The sequence below is a fragment of the Xylocopa sonorina genome, chromosome 15, assembly GCF_050948175.1.
Source record: "Xylocopa sonorina isolate GNS202 chromosome 15, iyXylSono1_principal, whole genome shotgun sequence".
Taxonomy (NCBI): Eukaryota; Metazoa; Arthropoda; class Insecta; order Hymenoptera; family Apidae; genus Xylocopa; species Xylocopa sonorina.
This window is the reverse complement of record NC_135207.1, coordinates 4,650,266-4,672,746: the sequence shown is the minus strand read 5'-3', so window position 1 is coordinate 4,672,746 and position 22,481 is coordinate 4,650,266. Positions and strand designations below refer to the sequence as shown.

Here is a 22,481-nt window from a genome sequence, read left to right as displayed (position 1 = left end):
AAAGGATAGCTAACGAGGAGGTTCAGGATCCGTTTTTCCAGAAACAGGACTTACGACGCACTTCGTTTCACGACTTAATGTATGCGCCGCCTTATTGCCAACTACAAGTGCCAGATGCTGCAACCGGAGGGATCAGAGGGGAAAGAGCGAGAGAGAGAGAGAAAAGGGATCAGTCTGAGTTCTGGTCGTGAGATTTAAGAGAGTTTGGGGAGCGGCACAGGAAGTGCAACAATAAGTCGTCAGTCATGGGAACGAGTTCCCTTTATATACCAGCATTTCCTTCAGGCTCCTGAAACTATTAATGGGTGCAACAATTTTTCGAGTTTAAATTCTCATTCCCGGTTTATAACGTTCTAATTATCCTTGAATTCAGCAGAATATTGTCAATCATAATGCAACACTGTAACACGATATCTAATTGTTCGTTAATGTCATTACTGGTATATTTAGGGATTATATTATTGGTCGAATACATTTTTCAGAGGGATACAAAGTAATGCACTAAATATTTAATATAAACGCCTAGCAAACCATTCTATGAAAGTGTATAAGTATACTTATGTATACATTTGGCATGTAATCCGGAGTCTAGTTTCAGTCAAGTTTGAAACGACACTTACGCAAAATGTAATTTCCGTTAAAGTAGCGATTCACCCTACAGCTAGAGACGGCACTGAACGACAGCTGCGTTCGAGATGAATTGAAGCAGCGGTATGCATGGAAACCAGCAACCATTAGAGTGGCCACTCCAACGACATTAAGTTGAACAGAGGCACCCGTGGTCAACGGTGCTACGTGGTTTATCTCGCTCTACAGGCGTCGAAATCAATTTGTTTAGTCGCGCTCCTAATAGGCCAATTATATCCCCTTCATCGAAATTCCCTGTTGTCGGAAACAATGTTCAACGACTGCGTCGCGAGACGATCTTAGATTGTTTATTAAAACTCGAAAGTTTCGTAATACCGCACACGCGCTGTTCCCGTAAAAGGAAAGGGCTGTCGAGGGGCTGTTCGAAACAGAGTACAACGTTGAAGTTTGATAGCAATCGAGTTCCCGAGGCGAGGCAATCAAGTTCTTGAGTGCAAATGACACAAGACCCAGTTTTCGCTGGACGTCTGCTCGATTTAGAACCGGCCGTTCCATTCAGAGGCGAACAGGCCACGCGATACGTAACCGCAAATCGAGTTTTAGGCTGCTCGCGCTGGCCAGCGACGAGAGATCGGCGATGATCTCAGGCTGAGACGCGATGCTCGTTCGCTCGAGACAGAAATCGGGTGAACTGCGAAAGCTTCGTTGAATGTTTAATTACCGGTGCACAGCTGCCGCTGTCGAAGCTTTCGCAAGCATTCGAGATACCTTAAGTAAAGTCTCGCTGATCCGATTGAATGGAGATAAAAGCGGAAACTCCAGAAGATACTCGATATTGTATCATCCCTTAAAAGAGTCGTGGAATCGAACTCGATCCACCGTTTCAAGCACGCCTCGACAACCATCGCCAGGGTCCTCGCGGGGTGAGGCCATCGGCAACTAATTTTTCATTCACCAGGAACCATGTCAAGTGAGCAATTAGATCCGAAGGGCTGCTATTCCATGCAATGTCCTCGCGACAGACGTGAAAAAACGCCGTTCTAAACGGAATTTTTTAATACCATGCGTTCCGCTCGCGGATCAGTGTTTGTGCGATGTTTTCTGGGTACCATCGCGGCACACGGAGTGCCCTTAATATTTCACAGTTGAAATCTATCTTTGAACGAAGAGATTGATCAAGACTGACACTCCAGTAGCTGCAGAAAATTGCGACACGTATCTGCTCTATATTTTCCAGTGAGATATTCAGGGCTTGTCTATTTCATTTCCACGGTATCAAATTTTCATAGTCACGTGAAAGCCGCTGATATTAAATGATACGATATTTAATGTACGCGGACCTGATTGATCAACGCGTGAACGCTGAAGGCAGTGCAACGGCGTGTCGATACTTTTTATAATCAAGTATACATCTCTTTTAACCTAAACACGCATCCACCGTGGCTTTGAAGCCTCGAGTAATATTCGTGAATCGAACAAGCACGATGATTTTCCGTTCCCTTTTGGGCGACAAAGGAGGCAAACAAAAAGGGGTGGGTAAAAATGCTCGTTAGCAGTAAACGCAATGCGAGCCCATGAAGTTTAATTCCCGTGGTTCGCGGCTCTCCTTTTTTTGTATTTCTTCTTTTTTTTCGACGGGCTACGAGGGAGAAAGAGGAATCGGTTGCCGGAACGATAGCATTGCGAAAGTTCCACGGCATTTTTTACGACCCACTTCCGGCGTACGCCAATTTCGAGGCACGGCGCGAGTCGCGTACGCGACCCGACAGAAAAAGGAAAATTAATTCCGCCCTGACTCGCCGCCCTTCCCAGCCGTTTAATGCGTTTTTTTCACCTTCCGTCCCGAAGTTTCCGATGTTAATGGCGCGCCAGGACGAGGGGGATAATCCACGAGCTCGACGACGGAGAGGATTAAATATTGATGGCTCCGCGCGATCCTTTTCGCTTTAAAATCCACGAAAATAGCCGCGACTGCCTTTCCTACGTAGAATGACGTACGAAAATAACACGGTCGAAAGTTTTTATGCTCGAAACAGAATTATCGAAGCCCATAAAAGAACGGTATCTACCTACAGCAGGTTGTAGCGACGTTAATCCGTACACTGATGTTCAAACAACACGAACGACAGTATGCAGCGGTCATAAAATATATTTGCATACAATCGCATCCACCGTTGCATTGTATTACTCGACTATTCACGTCTAAGTGTACACTTTATACGATCTTGCCAATGTATAAAATTCCGTTTGAAAACCCACCCTGATGAATGGTAATCACTCGCGCGTGCACTCTGTTATCGTCGATTAGTGTGCATTTTACATTTCCTGTTGGTCCCTGCAGTATTTATGTACGCGAGTGCATAGATTATCTTCGAATCGCCTGGTCGCGTTTTACAATTACCCGTACAACTCGTAGATCGAACTCGAACGATGCCAGGCCTACGCAATATTTCCTATCTGCGCGGCAGCACCCTCGATCCACCATAATCTCCCGCAGACCGCCTCCCCAATCGCCTCCACCTGACTCGTCGATTCCGCGTTCCCATCGGAAACCCCAACATTTTGCTCGTCGATACTCTCGAGCGTTTAAACCATGGTCGTCGTGGGCAGAGGCGTCGGCTGTTCCAGGATACAGGCCAGATTACGCAATTTCACGGTCGATCGTCGTTGGAACAATGGTCTCTCGCGGGTACGGTGGTCGAGGTTTGGGCGCGTGTCGCGTAAGAACCGTGGTTCCGTGTCCTGGTGTGCACCGCGACGGCAGACGACGGACAAAAAGGAAGAAACGTGGGCAGACGGCCAGAGAATCCGCCTCTCCCAGAGATTCCTATGCCCTCGCTGCCGCGATGACTCATGTGCACCGCCATCGCGGCCAAAAATATGCCCAGAGCCACGCTGGCGAACCGTGACGGGAAACATTGACGAACAGTGCGCCGGCACCGACGCTCGATTGGCTCGAATTGACTCGGATAAAAGATTGATTCTGTTTGGGGGGGACGAGTCGAATGATTGGAGAATCTCTATGTTAACCTTTTCAAGCGCGTAGTCACGTTGCACGCGAGAACGCCGATCTACCATTTTACCATTCGTCTAATTTAGATGCATCGCGGTCATTATCTTTCCAGCGGTTGCACGTATTATTTTTTTGTCAAATCGTATTTCTATCCTCCCAGTTTCGTTGAAAGTAAATTCTGTTTTTTTTAAATGTCTACGTTTTTTGAGAATCATGTAAGCAGAGACTCCAAGTCTAGTGGTTAGTAGTATGCGAGAATAACTATCTATTGAACTTTGCTCGCTTCATTGTTACACAGATGACAATAAAAATGATTTATTGCTATTATTATTATTATTAGCTGAATCATATCATAATCACGGAAACTACCATCCGGTAATAAAACGTTCAGCTTCTGCACAGTAGTGGAATATACATAGGAATGATTTTAGAACTTTAAATGCTTTGGTTTTCGATGGTTCAAGTTGAGAAGAATTTGGAAGTTAATTGAAAATTTGAACGTCGAAACGAGGATTGAAAGAGAGAATTTATCAGTTCTTTATCAAGCAGATCGTTTGCGTATTTAAAGGTACTAGTACGCGAAAATATATACGCGTTCCTGGAAACTATTTCCAGGCTTTGATTCCGTGTAATTTACGAGGCAAGCTATTAATGCCGCTGCTATGGCGATAATCAGAAGCAAACGGTAAACATTCCGAGAATAAAGCCACGGAAAACTCGTGTTTGCCCATGTTCTATGGTGTGAAGTACAGAGAAGGCATCCAAGAGGGTTCATAAACGTTTTTCGAAAATGGAATTCCAGAAATAAAAGCGAACGTCACCGAAAAGGCTCGCCGCGCACAATTCATATATAATTCATATTTCAATCTTTGGAACGGCACGGAACAACTCCTCTAACTCGTCTCTGCACGCTCTCTTGGCCGAGAGCCCTCATCTAAGATCAAAAACAAGTATTTTCACTTTGTAATTCGTCCGGTTCGCTCTCAAACACCGCGACAACTCGCGGCTGCTCTTCTTCAGCCACGAGCGCAACGACGAAGAATTAAACGGCTCGATTAAGGCCCATATAACGACGCTCACGTGACGCTCGCTCGTAATCGAACGAAACCTAACGTCTCCACGGATAACGTAACCCAATTGTCTTCCTCGAATACCAACGAAGAATCGAAGATTTCGAAGAAAAAGAGCACCCTGGTCTGTTAAAGGAACGATCGTTTCGTTGGACAGGCTCATTAGCAGCGGGGTTCGACCACGATATTACATAAATATGCGACAGGCTTCGCGAACAGCTAACATATTGATCCATCCTCGAAGGCAATGCGTACACGTCTGGTCGAAGGAAACGCAGAAGAGTTTCGCGATTCGAAACGAGACTTGTTGCGATGCCAACGAGTAACAACGATCAAGGTTTCGCTGCCAACGTGACAGTTCGGTTCGCGACACGTTTCCACGACCGGGTGGCTAATTAATCGGATCTGAAAGGTCGAAGCGTCCCGGCGAACGATCGGATCATTAAGTTAGCGAGATTTCGCGTTGAAATTATCGGAGGAATCGTTACATCGGTGGCTCCCCCTTCGAGCCACATTTTTGGCCAATCAATAAGCGCGTCTAATACAAAGCGTCGAGAGAAAAAAGTAACGAATCGTCGGAACGGTAGATCGATAAGTTTCTAACGACATTCGAATCGCTCGTTCCACCTGGTAACTTTCCACCCGGTGCTGGTCGTTTAGGTAATCACGTTGAGAAAAACGCTCGACGAGAGCGTCTCTCGGGGAATACATCGCACAGAGGGAAACGATTCCTTCGTCGAGGAATCGCCACCAAAGCGGCGAATCGAACGAATACACGATACCAAGAGACGCTGTTCGACCTAAATTCCACACGCGTGACTCGAAACGGGTCACAGAGATCGCATCGAAGTGGCGACGACGAAAATGTTCACGCATCCTCCGCACAGAACGAACCTCGACCGGACGTTTCGTCATTATCCGTCATCAAAGGGGGAGAAAAAGACGAGGCGCAGGAGGGAATGGAAGAGTAAAGAAGGGCTCGAAAACGAGCGTTAGAAAGTCGGTAAGGAAAAATCCGCATTCGACTGACCTGATTCTCGGAGCTAAGCAGCTTCAGCTGTTCGTTGATCAGGCTGTACTTGGAACTCTCCTCTTTTCTCAGCGCTCTCTCCTTCTTGAGCTCGGGACTCCAGAAGGTCTTGATGCTGTGCATCGAGCTGCCGAGCTTTTGGTTCGTCAGCTCGAGCTCCTTCTTGAGGTTCCCGAGCTCTCGTTGGAGATCGTTGTTCTGATGCTGGAGTTCCCCGATGTAACCGCCGCTGTCACGCAGCATGTGCGGATTCGGGCTCTGCCTGGCCGATCTCGATCCGTAGAGCTCATCCTCGAGGTAGAGTCCACGGTCCCGGCTACGTTCACGGGGATCCCGTATCGGCACGAACTCGCGGTCGTGATCGAGTATACCCGCGGATGCACGATCGAGGCTCGTGTACCTCGCCGACATGCCCGCCGAGCTGGACATGGCGGGTCTCGAGGCGCTTCTGGATCTGTGATGTCCGCCCCCACCGCCCCCGGTTGACATACTCCTGCCCCTCTCCTCGAGCATCACGGGACTGGCGAGGTCCTCGTCGCGGGAGTAGTACGGACTGCCCAGCTGATGGTGATGGTAGCTGCCGTATCCGAGGTGCTCCGGCGAGTTGTTCCCGCTACGAGTGCCTCTCTTACGACCCAACGGACTGCCGCGACCGCTCGCGTAGCTCCTAGACGGGCTACGGTCGACCGTGGGCAGCTCGCCCACGCGACGACCGCTACGAGGCGAACGAGTGCCGCTTCCGCTCGAGTACGGGTCTCGTGACATCGTTCGCTGATGCTGCTACCGCTGCTGTTGCTGCCTGCTGCCGCTGTTACCGCTGGTACGATTTCCCAATCGCCTTTTCACCCGATTGCGAGGTTCGCTCGAGCCTGCTTCCGCCTTCTCGTGGAGAATTCCGTGAGTTTGTTTGCCTACGGTTTGCCTACGCGTTCTCTACGCTGCTCCACGGGTAACCCCGACTCACCTCGGCCTCAGACTACGTGCTACTACTAATTACTTGGACTTCCTCTCACGGTTTTCGTCTCGCTTTCTCTCCGTGTCTCTCTGCCACGAGTTCACGCGAGTAATTATCTCGAGTGCGTCACGGGAACAATTCCTCGTCTCCCTCCCTAGCTTTGTTCTTCCGGTCTAGTGTTCTACGATCCCCCTGTCCTACGCGAGTCTTCGCGTCGTCGATCTACTACCGTTGGTTCTGCGTCCGGACCAGCGACGAGCATATCTCTTTCACCTCGCGCGACGCGTTCCCTCTTTACGTGGACACTCTTCGGGCACGTGTGCCGATCCGCGATCCTTCTCGATCCTCCTCCTGTTAGTCCATCCAATCGAGGCTCGACGAGACGCTCGAGAATTCCGTAATCGGCCTGTCAGCCCTTCTATTCTACGTCGAAATGTTCGTACACGAGCGGCGGGCATTGACGACAACGCCTACAGCGCCGATCGACGAGGGGTCCGGCGATCGATCGGTCTCATCGTTCAACGGATCCACTATTCCTTCCTCTTCCTTCTCCTTTCCCGGTTCTTCCTTCTTCCTCGTGCCTCGTTCCTCGCCGCGCCGCACGCGTGGCTCGTCCCGCGGATGCGTGAGGTCACGACCCTCGTACTCCACGATCGATCTTTGACCTTCTTTCACCGGCAAAGCCCATCGAGTGTAGATGGATAGAGATCGAGGGGGAGAGAGAAAGAGAGGAGGACGATCCCGTTCCCTCCGCGGCGAATCCGTTCGTTTTTTCCACCGGTCAACCACCACACTCTTCCGGTCTCTCCTCTCTCCCTCGGCCTCCGTCTCGCGGATCCGTCACCGGACGAGGCTGAGTCCCTGTTCTCCGCACCGTGGTCCCGTGTCCCGTGGTCTGTCCAGCCGCGAGATACCGAACTCCTTCCTCTCCGCGAACCCTCTGCCGACACCGCGATAGCAGAGAGAAAGAGAGGGAGAGAGAGAGAGAGAGAGAGAGAGAGAGAGAGAGAGAGGGCGAGCGCGTACGATCGGGGCGCGTGCGTGCGTATTTTACGCGCGTCTGTTTACCAGCCGTGTGCCTACACGCGCCGCGGCGTTCCCGTTTCGCGAAACCCGCACCACCTCGGCTCCCTCCTTATCGATCTCATCCTCGCGTCTCTTCTCTCTGGTCCCGTGCTCGTTCTCGCCTCCACGTTCTTGGTACTCGCGTTCCTCTGTCCCCCTCCTCCTCCTCCTCCTCCTCCTCTTCCTCTTCTTCCTCTTTCCCCCTGCACCCTTCCCCCGCTGTCTTCGTTCTATCCTCGTCACCGACCGCGACGACGATCACGACGCCGATGACGACGACGACGACGACGAAGACGATGTTCGAACCGACCGATCCAACCTACCGCCCGAACCGCCACCATCCACTATCCACCACGACTTGACACCGCCACACTTCCGTGCACCACTCTCTCTCGCTACCCGCTACCGCCGCCAAACCTCGCCGCCACCGCCGCCGCCGCGCCGCGCACACACCTACGTGCCCACCCTCGCCTTTCCCACCGCACACATTCACCTCGACACACGCGCGCGCACACACCGCGCGGCACCACCGTGTACGCACACCTACCCGTCGTAGTAACACACCCCTCTACTCTGGACCAGGGAGCGTGGTCGCTCACCCGACGGTTACGAACGACGTGCGGTGCGGTGCACGCAAGATCCTCGTGCGCCTACGATCTACGGCTAAATGCCACCGTAACCGGAGACCAACCGGAAACCCTGGCGGAAAATCGAGTCTCGTTCCACAGGCTAGCGCACCGCGAATCGAAGGGCGCACGCCGCAACTCCACGCACTCACGGGACTAAACTGTAACCGCGAGTGAACCACCCTTTCGTTTCCACCGTCGCCGGCTCTGCCCGTCGTTCGTTCTCTCTATATCCGCCGTCCCTCTTTTTCCCTCCACGGCTCTACACACGCTCACCTCACCCCTCGCGGCCAGCAAGCGGCGCGCACGCTGTCTCGAGCTGTCTTTCCCCTACCCCCTGGCCGGGTTGTCACACGAGCCAGCCACCCCTCGTATATACGCACGCCACTACGATCCTCCGCAACCACCACCGACCCGGTTACTACTACTACCACCACCGATTAAGTGGACCGCGCCGGCAGCGCCCTCCGTCGACGTCATCGACGTCGTTACGACCGACTACTACTATCGCGGGAGCACCACGAGCATCACGCGTCGCGTCGTTCGCTCGATTCCACGACCCTTCCCACCCTTACCGCCCCACCCGTTCACCACCCGGTTTCACCCTATAGATTACACGTTCCCCGACCGTCGTCGACGCCCCACCGTGCCAACCTTTCTCTCGACGCTCCTCTCCCTCGGGCGCAGATGGGGTAGCGGCGCGCACGCGCTCGCGCGCGCCTATCCATGCCGGGTGTACGAAGTGCACCCTCGACGGGACGATTTTTCGACCAGCCACCAACGATTCGTAGGGCCTGCGTTTCCTCTTCCTCTACGGGTTTTGTTTGCCTATCCGCTACTCTGCCGGATAGAAGGGGAGCGGCCTCTAATGGGAAAACTTTGTCCGGAGGAATTTTACGGAGATCCCCACCACCCTTGTTTTTTCCTTTTCACCGCCGGATGAGGGGTGGCGATGGTAGTTTCATTCTGGCCTTTTTTTCATACTCGAAGACTTTATCCTGGGGGCGGGGATCGGGGGTGTTACGCGATCGAATAGTATTCAGTCATTCTGATAGCTGGTTCCTATGGAATCTCGCGTGGAATGCGAGTTATCGCGCGAGAAATCTGGCCGAAGATTTATACGCAGTTTGCGTGTCGCTGGTCGGAGCGATGGGTGCTGATTCGTTTCCTTGCGATCGTCAGTGACTGGTGAATGGACAGTCAAAGACTGACGAACGCAGTAGCGGACGTTCGGTTCGCTTTTTCGCGTACGATTCCTTAACACCTTCGTCAGTCCAATGAAATTTCTTGTTTGTGTCGCAATTTCATGTTTCAGTTCAAGGGAGACGTGAATTTCTTGGAATTAGGCTAGAAATCGGGAGGGTGGAAGATTGCGATTGCAGGATAAAAATTTCAGATTGCAGATACCCAGTGAAAACGTATCGTCGTGGTGTCTGGTACGCGTGACACGTTCCTGGATGCACGTTCCACTTCGCAACTCCTCGTCTCACCCCTCTGGCGTCCGTCGACCCGGCGTACGACATCGCAATCAATGAAGCTACGATTCACCGAGCAGTGCCGTACCACCTACTGGTTCCCATAATTCTAGTCTCACCGACCAGGCGCCCCGTCAATTTTTTCATGAATAATTCCCAACAATGTATAAATCAGAAGAGAGAACCGAGCTACGTATCGAGCGAATTGGCAGACGGACAGGAATCGCATATCCGATCACCTATTTTTCCCTGCCAGACATACGGTTAACCGAGATTGTAAAAAGCCAAGTTAAATTATTCGTAATGCAGTTCCTATAAATTTTTAATTGAAATAAATGTTTCATTTTTAAAAGGTTCGTGCTCCTGTCCTCATCCCCTACCCCCTTCGCGTTACTTCAAATTCTTATCGATTCACGCGATTGCGAGCGGGGTCGTAAACGTTCTCGAGCGAAGAATTCGGAGCGGAAAGTTGCGTCCTCGTCGGGAAAAGTTGGGAATCGTGGTCGTTGCTCGTGGAAGACGAAGGAAATGCGCAAGCCCGTGTTTTACGATCGGCCAGCCGCTTCTTTGATAACACGGACGCTGGCGGAGGAGCCACCCCCTCCGTCTCTCATACCAACGCGCTTTGCCCTAATCTTCGAGGGTCGGTTCGGCAACCTTCGAATTTCGCGTTTCTCCCCTACGAGACTAACTCGTGTTTACTCGGCGGCTTAACGTCTCGAAGGGACCGGCAAATAACGGGGGGCTCTTTCGAACGAACGAGAAGACTCGACGATCTCTGGCGAAACATTGTCGCGAACGGACGCTTCATATCGCGGACGGACCTTCGCCACTGACGAAATCAGCCTCGTCGGGAGAAAAAGATCGCGCATATTTCTGGCGCTGAGTAACTCTCGCGTTCGTTCGTGTCAACGATGGAAAAAACAAGAAAGAGTAAAAAGTCCGCGGAGGAAAACATGCGTCCCACGTCATTCGTGAATTATCAGGACGATCCATCGGCATCGTCTATCGGTAGTTGGGAGCGATCGTCGACCTTTGCACTTCGATGCCTCGCCGGCTCGATATTGGCCGACGATATCGTCGGGGAATCACACTCGACTGAACTTCATTCTCCAATCAATTTAGACACGATAACCGACGTCTTCCATTCAGATGGAAGCTCGTACTCATAATACGATGCAAATGTTTGCATGTCTTCGACGTTACGCCGTTTCGAAACGTGGTGATTCCCCTTGCTAGCTTCAATTCAACCGTGACGGAAAACGATTAGATATAACATTAAGATTAGATATAAACAGTAAGATTAGATATAAACACTAGATACGATAATCCAGCAGAATGGATTGATCGGTAAAAATTAATTAGCAATTTTTCCGTTGTTTATGGTCGATAAACACTCTACTTCGATTGCTTTGATTCCTTTTAAGATGGAAGCATCTTCACTGAACAAATTCCATACATTCGTATCATTACCCGTAATTATTCTGAACAAATTTCCTAGTCTCGAAGCATAGATATTGTAATCACTCTGTTCTGAAAACTTTTAAACAGAATTTCCTCCAAGAACCAATAAATAATTCCTCTTGACTACATACTGTCTGCGATACTTCTCAGTTCTCGACTAAGATAGCACGCTAATTCAACATCGTCGAAAATCAACTGACTCTCAGTATCCATTTAAAATGTAACAGAGCGATCGAAACAGCCGTGTTCGATTCCGTGGACCGTTCGCCTTTCATGCCCAACGCGGTCACCCGCAAAAATTCCATACGTAACGCTCGCATCCCATTAAGCGCGATCGGCGGTTTAACGGCGATTGCTGGTGCGCCCCGCTGGAAGACGATCGCTTAAAACCTTAAGGACAGGGCCGAACCGTGGACTGGTTGTTCCCACTTGACCGTGAGCACGCCCGCCAGGCGAAGTGATGAAAGTTAAGTGGCTGAGCCTAAGGTCGTTACCACTCTCGTCACTCGTACGTACGCGTTGTTCTCCGCGTTCAGTAGACGATGACCACTCGCTGGCATCGCATCGTTCCAGCCGTCGACTACCTGCGACGCTCGTGAACCGCTGCGAACATGGGGTCCGGGTTGCGAGGGTCGTTCCTGTTGTCGGGGCTGGCTGCTCTGTCGCTGACGATCCTGCTGGCTCGTAGGGCGGAATCGTTCAACTCGAACGCTGGCGCTTGGGTGCAGGCCACGCAGGGTGAACCGTGGCCCCATCCGAACCACAGACGGATCGGCAACGCGTTCTATCAGCTGCGAGCCTCGACCTTCCAGTTTAACGTGAGTGAGCTCAGAGAGGTAGCCAAGGCGGTGGACGTAATCGGTTTCTGCGTGGGACTAATCGAAGTTCCACGTGGACTGAATCTCGAGTAACGATTTAGAGATCGGTAACTGAGATTTCTGGCCCTGAAATTAGCCACTTTTCAAGGCTTTTAATTCTGTCGTTCGATGATTATCTGCTCCATACTTTGTAATTGAAAAACGAATTTTCACGGTCTCGTGGTTTGTACTGCTTTACCTTGTTCTTAGAGTTCAAGTTTATTTAAATCGGGGAACACCTGTGCATCCCAGCTTAAGATACGACGCGCGGTTATCAGCGCTAATTATCATAAGAATTCTCGTGTTTCTCTTTTTTTATCTACAATTATACAACTTCAAATTTGTCGATAACTCGTTTTATCGTTATCCGAGTGACATAATACTAATAGTTGGTATCATTTACGCGGAATAACAGGAAAAAGTACGAGGCACGGGTGTTCCCGAATAAATCGTTAGCCGTTAAGCTGTTATCGAATACGTTTATCATGAACGAGTTACGTAATATCGTAACGGGTTGTGGAGAATGAGTCGAATGTTTCAGGTAATTGGCGAGACGTGCGATATCGTGACCGATGCCGTGGAAAGGTACAAGGCGATCATCTTAACGGAGGCGCGAATCGCGAAAATCTTCTCGCAGGGCCACACCAGGTCCTCCGCGAGGGACAATGCCACCGTCAAAGGTACCCTGAGCGCTTTGGATATCGATTTAGGAGAGCCCTGCGAGAAGGATGGCCAGCACTGGCCTCATTTGTACATGAAGGAGTCATGTAAGTACTCCTGTTACGCAAGATATAATTAACAGACGGACAGACCGACTGATTACAATTCTAATAGGGATCTCGATGCGACAGTGACACGTTTGCAAACAGGTGTCCTTTCGTTTAAACGATTAAGGTAGCTGGTAAGCCGATTGGTATCAGTAAATTTCATCAAACCATATCATTCTTCATTAGTTTATCTTTTATTCTTTTCGACGGTATAAAAGGTTTCTTCAATCTTTTCTGATTCCCTCGTTCTATCGTGAAATTACAGTTTTACTGTTCCCTCGAACGATTCTCTGAAACAATGGGACTCTAGAAAATCTTTGCGAGCAATTAAATTCGATTGCTACCCTTGAATTTTAGGATAACCTTTCACCCCTTCGAGTAGCTATCGAGTATCCTCGGCTACCATGACGATTGATAGTCTTCTTAAGAAATATGTGACTTCTCAAAGGGTTAATTAAAAGGAGTCAACGCTTTCAATTGGCTGGTATCAAACGCTGGAAGTATAGTTTTAATGAGACACGAGTAATTAAATTAGCGGGATGACTGAGACAAAGCTTGGCTCGTTTTATCTTCTCTTATCGCGAGCAGCTTTGAGGTCAAATCGAACGATTAACCGGAGAAATAGCATCTGACGATAACACGCTCGTGGATGCTTCTCGGAGCCCTTTTTTTTCCGAAGCTTTTTACTCCGTTCTTTCCTCCTCGGATGTAATAAACACTTTGCTTGTTCGATGACGTCGCGACCAGGCTTCCAACAATTTTATGCCGCGAAGTTCCATCAGGTTCGCTTGCCTCGAACTTTCGAGTAAACTTTGACAAGTACAATAGATCTCGAAGATCGCTTAACCCTTGCTAACACTGGTCGAAAGGGCTGCTCGCTATCTGAGCAAACTTAAACCAGGTGCAATTAAACTTTTGCAGACAGACTCAGCATCAACGAAACCTCCAGCGTCGCGACTCTGACAGCTGAGTCCGTATGGGGAATTCTTCGAGGTCTCGAGACTTTCTCTCAACTCTTATTCCCAGCCGGAGACGGTTCCAACGTAAGTGTACATAAAAAATGAAGCACGATAAAACCTCGAATCGAATTCTCCGAATCGAACAAGACGCACGCTACTCGAATAATCGAACAGTTCGAAGAATCGAATAACCCTGCGTGGAAGAGAATTATTTTTATTTTAAACTATCGAAAGGGTAGTCCCAACGATCGAGGTTTTCCCGTGTCTCGTAAATCAAAAATGATCGCTTGAAACTGACGTAGTTCTTTTATACAGTTAAAAGTGAGGTGCCAGACTATCGCCGATCGACCGAAACTTCGTCACCGTGGTCTGCTCTTGGACACGTCGCGCCATTATCTGCCCATCCCAGACATATTGCTCACCCTGGACGCCATGTCGTACAATAAAATGAACGTCCTCCACTGGCACATCGTCGACGACAGCAGCTTCCCCTATCAGAGCTCCAGCTATCCGGACCTGTCCGCCAAAGGGGCGTTCCATCCGTCGATGGTGTACACGTTGAACGACATTCAGAAGATCGTCGACTACGCCAGGCTAAGGGGCATCCGAGTGATGCCGGAATTCGATACCCCTGGGCATACCAGGTCATGGGGTTTGGCCTATCCTGATCTATTGACCACTTGCTACGGTAGATACATACTTCGACTCTTGACGAAACGAAAGTGGCACCGCTAATGCACACGTCCAAGCAGGCTAGAGGAAAGAAGGCCAACACGCTCGACTTTGCGATCTTGGACGTGTGACATTACATCAGGATTATTAGTCGATTTTTTCAATACCTTTGAGACTCTGAATCCTCTCAGCGGTGCTGGTTTCGCTCGATATAATTTTGTTATATCAGAGACTTATGAATGATCGTCTTGAAAAATATTCTGGCAGACAACAAAGGGAAGCCAAACGGTAGATTGGGTCCGATGAACCCGACGAACTCGCATCTGTACGAATTTCTGCGCCGTTTGTTCGAGGAGATCGTCCAAGTTTTCCCGGATCAATACGTCCATCTGGGTGGCGACGAGGTCCCGTTCGACTGCTGGATGAGCAATCCTGAGATCACCGCTTACATGAAGGCGCGGAATATGTCGAGGAACTACGCTGGCCTCGAGAGCGAGTACATCGGGAAGCTTCTGCAGATCACGGACTCCCTTCAGGCGAGCACGATCGTCTGGCAGGAGGTAACCTCTCTCTCTCTCTCATCTTCCCACCATCCCCTTGGCTGTTTGTTCACCTTATAAAATGGGCCCCTGGAACGAGCCAATAAAAGCAATAAAAGCAAATGTCGAACCCGTTAGCCACCCCTGGTAACTGCTTCGCGCCGTGGATATTGCAAATGAAACGGTCGCGTTTTACGTTTTATCATCGGCGAACGCTTTCAGCAAGGCGATCCTCTCGCGCGGGTATCTCGCCAGACAATAATATAATGTCGTTCCAGTTGGTCCCTGTTTCGCGTCGCGCTAAACGCTCAGGGATATTCCATCGCGAAGGAACGTCCCGTGGCGAATTATTTATTGGGTCGTTTGATCTGTTGTTAACGGGTGAATTAAACCGTTGCCGGGGAACTGGGTCAACGGATTAGAATCTGAATTGTGGTTGGTCCTCAGGTGTTCGAGAATGGCGTCGCGATGCCAGAGAGCACGGTGGTCCACGTGTGGACAGGGATGTGGTCGAAATTGCTGGAGAACGCGACCAAGGCTGGGCATCCTGTGTTACTGTCCGCTTGTTGGTACTTGGATCATATCGCTGGCGGTGGGGACTGGAAAAAGTTCTACAAATGCGATCCATTGTCGTTTAATGGCGTCGGAAATGTGACCAATTTGATGCTGGGCGGCGAAGCCTGTATGTGGGGTGAATTCGTCGATAGGTAAAGCCAATATTCTTTGCTACTTTGCCACTGTGGATAAATTGAATGTAAATGGGAACGAATGGAAGATTATCGTGCATTCGATTCTCGTGACTTGCAAAATGCTTGGTGATCGATTTGTCGAGTAGCTGATTACCATACCTGTTTCCAGGAACAACGTGCACCCGAGAATATGGCCGCGTGCGAGCGCAGCCGCGGAGCGTCTTTGGAGCAACGCGAAACAGGACGAGAACAAGGCCGCCCAACGCCTCGAGGAGCATTCGTGTCGTATGAACAGACGTGGAATTCCGGCACAGCCACCGAACGGACCTGGATTCTGCGTGATATAGTAAAACAGCGATATAGAGTAGGATTGTCGTGCACGCTTTCGAAAATAAATCTACTTTTCGCTGGTTCCACGTTTCCTGGAGCGCATCGAATTTTATTCACGCGTGCTATAAATATACGCCGTGTTTTCATCGATGACTACTTAATGATTCACGGAAGGGAAATCGTGATTTAATTAAGAATAAAATATATTTAGCGATTCTTCGTGCGCGCAACGCGTTTGGCAAATAATGTAGCATAAATTCAGAATTTTCTTATTTGACGATATGCATTTGGTGATTGACATAATTAAAGTAAGATAATTAATTTTATTGTGAACAGATTATCGAAGTGATAATAAAGAAGAACGTTCAACTTGTGCGTGACTATTTTCTCGAAGAATTGAACGAGTCAGCCATGTTTCTCACGCTGATTTTCGAAAAAAAAAGCAAAATCACCGATTAAAGAGAGGAAGATCGAGTCGCCTGGGCAACCAGTGTGGAAAACAATTCGATTTTCCCGTACATCGCCATATACTTTCGACCGTTCAGCGTCAAAATTTCAAGTTATCCAAAATCGATCCCGAAGCACATCCATGCCGTCGTTTCTCGTTGAATTGGGCCTGGTCGGTCTCCAGGGGATCGATAAAAGCAGACAGGCTCATGGATATCGCCGGAAAATATCGGCTTAACTTTCTATAATCAGCCTGCGTCCCGTCAGTATCATAGTGTGATCAAGTAAATTACCCCTTCATTAGCAGTTAATCGATTTTGCGATACGCGGCTCGAAATAGAGTTTAAAAAATTCAAATCCATCAGAGAGAGTCGATTAGGTGAACGAATTTTAGATACGAAAACGATTGAGAGTCCTATGAAAATTGTAACACAGCTTCAGTTATAATAAGCTCTTTTTAAATTATTAATCGAAAGGATGGATTTCAGTTTGAAAGGAAGGGTGCTTCGAAGACATGTCTTGTTCGAACCGACCCTGCTGCATTCCATGCTGTTCTTCCAGTCCACCCCCTTGCCCACCTACTATCATATGCAGACCACCCTGTCCACCTCGATGCCCCCCTCAACCGACCAGAACGACGGTGAGTCACAACGATAAAAAAAAGATGCTAGCTAAAGAAACAATGTTATAAAATAAATACTTCACGCTCCCTTTTGCATAATTGTTTAATTTCGTCGCGAGAACATCGCAGAGCATCATCACGTAACGGCAACTAAAACCTATTAAGGTAGCACGAGGCTTGTTATCGCAGAGGTAACTTAATAACTCACCTCGAAATTAGGTTTACCTACGGCCTTGTTCGCCTTGTCCACCCTGCTGCGCCCTTCCTTGTCCACCAAAGGTGATGGTTACGTGTTCACCGCCTCAGCCACCGTGTCCACCGCCCCAGCCGACTCTGGCGTTCGTCTGCACCAAGAAAATGGTACCCTGCATGCCCTGTCCACCACCCACGCCGCCCCCTTGCTCACCGTGTCGAGCGGTTTGCCGTTAGTTCGCCATAATGCTCATCATTACCCACGATCCCTGTGAAAACGACTATGTAATTAACGCTCGACGCCACGGTTCTCTTTTTACAGTGCCACAACCCCCTTGTTAGCAGCGCAACGAGCGTAAGTTCAGGAATTTTTTCGGTTTCGCAGGGTATCGCGTGAGGGTAGTATCCGACGAGGACGATGGATACGGAAAATGTTATTAAACCGAGGAAGGTAGAGTTTTACGATAGTTATTTCATCCACGCACCTTCGTTATCATCGAAAAAAGTTGTACTAAAAATTGTATGTCTAGAATGCTTCTCATTTGGGTAATGGTTAACGCTGTTCATTTTTTGGTAAATGTCTTTGTTGCTTTTAGGAAAATATCAGACGAAAAAGGGACACGAAGATCGCTAATTATTCTGCTGGCTTCGAGCGACACCAAAACTTGCAACGAAGAATTTACTAACGATCGAACTCTGACGAATTTTTCTTTGCGAGGAAAAATTAGTAAAGAGACGAAAAATGTACTCTTACGGTGTTCATCGCTCAGTTTTAGTGCTTAAATAATTCTAATTTTGGTTACACAATTTTTTGCGAGGATTGTCTCGTATTTGCTAAATGCGTTACAAACAACCAGCCGAATGTGAACACGGCGTTTCAGTATTTAATCGCGTTGGTCGCAATAGAAAACAAGTACCATTCATTTTTTTACTGTGATTTTTTTTTATGAATCAAGTCACGTTGTGTCAAGGTTTTGGTACAGTTGCGACAGCGAAATAACTGATCCAGCCGTATCGCGTTCGAGAAAGTTGAAACTGAAAATTTGGAACGCCCAAGGGTTTCATTAATCTTACACGATAGAGACAATTAAAACGATGCACGATTTTGTAAACTATATCCAATAAAAGCGATAAAATCACATTTTAATCGTTCTCTTCATTTCCACAATTTTAAACATATATCCCTCGATTTAAATAATTCAAAATCGAATTAATATAAATCGATCGAATTAATAATTGATTCAAGTACGTGAAATTGCTTGCATATACTTAACAACTCGCATACATACTATAACGACTGGTCATGAAAACGAGACTGTAAACAGCATCCATAGCAACTCAATCTGCTGTCAAAGCTTAACGGAAGCCCAGCTGTCAGAGTTCCCTACTTCCCCTGGCGGTGATGCAAAATCTGAGCTAAAAAATTACCTGGCATATCCTAGATGATGTACCATTAAACATATCCATATCATTCGCAAAATTCTAAAAGGACAATGAACAAAAGGTACACCCTCCACGATCTTTAAACTACCCCTGATAAATCGAAAAATCATCCACGAGAGAACGAGGGGTTAACAGGTTCTCGTTTATCGTCCACATCGTACAATTTAAATACCTTCTCGTAGGAAAGCGTCAGCTGACAGAAACAGCAAACACAAGGAACCGTCCAGACGACCCAGCACTAGCAGTTTGCACCATGCTCGATCTCACATGGTGCAGCAGAAGCACCAGAGTCCCGAGAAACAACCGTCCACGCGTAATCTCGCGGAGACGTGCGATTCCGCGCGAATGGTGAGCAAAGCTGTGGACACGTGCACACCAAAAACCAGGTTCAGCTCGCAGGACAGATGCAGAGAATCGCGGACGTGTTTCTCGCCCAGGCTAAAGTACTTCCCCGCGGAGAAAATCAAAAAGCTGGAGCAGCCTCCGCCCTTCACCCCTAAACCCATAGGAGCCGTGATCGTGCAGCAGGATCCTCAAGAATCGGGTGTTCTGTACGTGGGCACGCGTTCTGATCAACGCTGCGACAATGGCCAAGGCGATGCTGCAGCTTTGGCGCAGCAATTGAACCAATATCGACAAACCCCGGTAAATCAATGAATTAACTACTTTGTTTCATTTTCTTATTACTTTTTTGTATACTTTGAAGTAGTTTGATGGAGGTAACTGTAGTGTTTACTGTTAGAGCTCGTCCTTAACCGAATATCCTCTAGAGATTCTTCCAAGTACCACGTTGACTAGAGCGATGGACAGTTCGAGTTTGGATCCCCGAGTAATCCAACTTCGAAAGCCGTGTTAAAGTACGAATTAATCGTTTCGCAGGGCATGCAGACCGTTAGCCAGCAACAGGTTGCGCCTCAGCAGACGAGCCATCAGATCGGTCAGATGAACCCGCACTCGGAGTGCGCGTTGCCTCAACAGGTCTCGAACGTTCAATCCCATCGTCCTTTCGTGCCTCACGGATCGCGAGACTTCTCCCCGCGAAAGAATGCTCACGCAACCTTTCTCAATCCTTCTCAAGTGCCGGCGTCGTCTCAGCCGAGCGTTCAACAGGTCTCGAATAGTTCAGGATCGGCTGTGGATCGGGGAAAACTAAGAAACGACGATCAAGCGAATGACCTCGACTTGGACAAGCAACCAATTGGAGGTAGAAACGCAGCGCTCTACAGAAACGTGATGACGACAAGCATGCCCAATGGTGTGGATAACATGGCGTTGAATCGATCTGATGTTAACAATCAACGCGTTCAGAATCAGTACTTCGCGCAAGGTCACGATACACTGTACAGGAGTCCTTCGAATCCTCAGCAGATTTATCAGCAACTGCAGCAGAACATGGCGCAGCAGCAGCAGCTGCAGCTGCGAGCGATGACCTATCAGCAACAGATGAACGGAGGAGCTTACAACGCGCAGCAGTTTGGAAGGTACATTCCTGGTCAGGGGATGGCTGTACCTCAGGATGTAGCTGCGAATCAGATACAAAGTACGAGGATGATGGGGTTTGGTCAACCAAATTATCCTGTACACCAGAGAGACTTGAATTACACAGTGAATCCGCAGAATGGGTGGATGAAGAATAATCAAGTGGCTGAGTACTCCAGCGTCAAAGCTCAGCTGAAACCCTTCAACGTGGACGTGGTAAATCGTAATCAGCCGCTGTATAGAGAGCAGAGCCAGCAGCAGCAATTCGTGCCTCAGTATCATCAGCCAGCAACTCTCTATCAGCAACAACCTGTACAGCATCAACATAGACAATTGTATCGAAATTCTGAGCAAGGGAATTTGACGATGCAAGAACATCAGAACTTTATGGCGTCTGATCAGTCTACGTTCAACCAGCATACGAACTTTAACAACCAATTGAGTCCTAATCAGCAGCCCAACCCTCAGCAGGTATCCAATAACGATCCAGGAGTTCAAAGTAGAAAGAAGAAGCCTCTGAAGTTCACTGTCAGCATGATTCGTGATCAGGAAAAATTGCTGGCCGCTATGAGACAGCAAGGGGTGCCGATGGACATCATGAGGAGGCAGTTCGAGGGGTTGCTGAACGAGCAACGAAGACATCTGGAGTATCTCGAGCAAATACATCAGGACGACTCTCAGGAAGTCAGAAGACCTGTTCCTGTGTCGCGTAAGAGGAAAGAACAAGACGAGAAGCCTGAATGGATGGTTCACTTAACTCCACCAAGATTGTCTTACACGGAAATTGAGAAGATGCACGAACAGCGACGCAGGGAACGCGAATTGCAACAGCTGCAGATGATGCAGCAGCAGCAACAGCATGGAATCAACGAGATGTCTGACCAGCAGGTTCCTGTTCAGGCTACGAATCAGCAGAACTATCAACACTGGCAGCCTAGCTTGCAGCAACAGCAACAGGGAACCCAGCAACGATATAACAACGTGTTCGTTCAACCTCAAGTTGTTTCAGGGCCTGGTAACGCGAATGAACCAATGAAACAAACGAATTATCAGCCAAACGTACCTAGATATCAATACGTTTATCAGCAGCCCCATCAACAATCTCATCAGCAGACATATCAGTATCCTTATCAACAACCTCATCAACAATATTATAATCAGCAGTTACAACAATACCAACAGCTTTATCGACCAGTTTCTCAGCCGAATCGAGACTCAGATCAAACTACCAGCCACCAACCATCGTACGAAGAGAACAGACCATCGACAGAGCCGTCGAGTTTGTTGAAACTACGCCTATACAAGAACGAGATTCGTCCCCAGAAACGGAACAACGGTTTACAGGACCCTGAGATAGCGAGGAGGCAGTTGGAGGATCTCAGAGTGTCAGCAGAGACGAGAAGAGGGTTGGAATATCTAGCGAATTTGGCTGCCAAGAAGCAACAGCTGAAGCTGAACGGGATGCAAGAACGTAACGACCTGGAAGCCGAGTTTCAACAACGACTGATCACCTCTGGCTACCAACCACCGGCTAAAAGAGTCTCTGCGAACGGTCTCGAGAATTCCAGGGACCCGAACAACCCGCCACCGCAGCGTTTGACGAACCTGAAGAAGGCGGAGCAAGAATTCCTCAGAGAGTATCCCAGACAGAAACAAACCAATTCGAGGAACTGTTACGGTGTACAAGCGGAGAAGGAGAACGACGCCGTGGCCGTGGAACAGCCGCAAATGTACGTTCAGCAACGGTTACCCGGGCAGAACACGATGGCTGTGATCCCTTGCAACGAGAGGAGACCAATGATGGGCGGTGGGAACGCGGTGCCGTTTAAATTCGAGGAAAATTACCCGCAACACTATCAGCAGATGCAACAGTATTACCAGAACACGAGAAATTTGGCTAGGAACAATGGCGAGGGGGACGTGGGATCGACTGAGAGGGTGCAGCAGGGTAAAGGGAATTTTGACCACGCTGGCGGGGATGCCATTGAATGCGTAAATGGCATGATGAATGGACAAATGACGGAGGTGAAGGCGCCGTTGCAGAGGACGTATTACAGTCAACCGAACATCCACGAGGCCAGGACGATCGGGGGTGTGAGGTATTTGGCCAGGAAACAGGATTACCTGCCCAGCCAGCAACTCGTGGCGCCGGAAACTCTGATTGGAAGCAGACTGGTGCAACCACCGATGATATATTAG

At 48.9% G+C, this 22,481-nt stretch overlaps 3 protein-coding genes across 5 annotated transcripts in view; 2 read left to right on the top strand and 1 right to left on the bottom strand.

The window, feature by feature from the left end:
* Positions 1–6,466, bottom strand: part of Brp (ELKS/RAB6-interacting/CAST family member bruchpilot) — a 59,919-nt gene extending 53,453 nt beyond the window's left edge. For all 3 annotated transcript variants that reach the window (XM_076906891.1, XM_076906893.1, XM_076906894.1), the window contains exon 1: positions 5,702–6,466. In XM_076906891.1, the coding sequence (XP_076763006.1) occupies positions 5,702–6,466 (765 nt within the window). The remainder of the gene's footprint in view (positions 1–5,701) is intronic.
* Positions 6,467–11,820: 5,354 nt separating this feature from the next.
* Positions 11,821–16,169, top strand: LOC143430713 (beta-hexosaminidase subunit beta). Its single transcript, XM_076907100.1, has 7 exons — positions 11,821–12,104; positions 12,685–12,910; positions 13,832–13,953; positions 14,185–14,557; positions 14,809–15,101; positions 15,528–15,787; positions 15,939–16,169. Exons 1-7 carry the CDS (start codon positions 11,898–11,900, stop codon positions 16,114–16,116), a joined length of 1,659 nt encoding a protein of 552 aa, XP_076763215.1. The 5' UTR covers positions 11,821–11,897; the 3' UTR covers positions 16,117–16,169.
* Positions 16,170–17,023: 854 nt separating this feature from the next.
* LOC143430673 (uncharacterized) lies at positions 17,024–22,481 on the top strand. The gene is made up of 5 exons (XM_076907050.1): positions 17,024–17,186; positions 17,388–17,592; positions 18,986–19,448; positions 19,546–19,632; positions 19,683–22,481. The coding sequence occupies exons 1-5, from the start codon at positions 17,024–17,026 to the stop codon at positions 22,479–22,481; spliced, it is 3,717 nt and encodes a 1,238-aa protein (XP_076763165.1).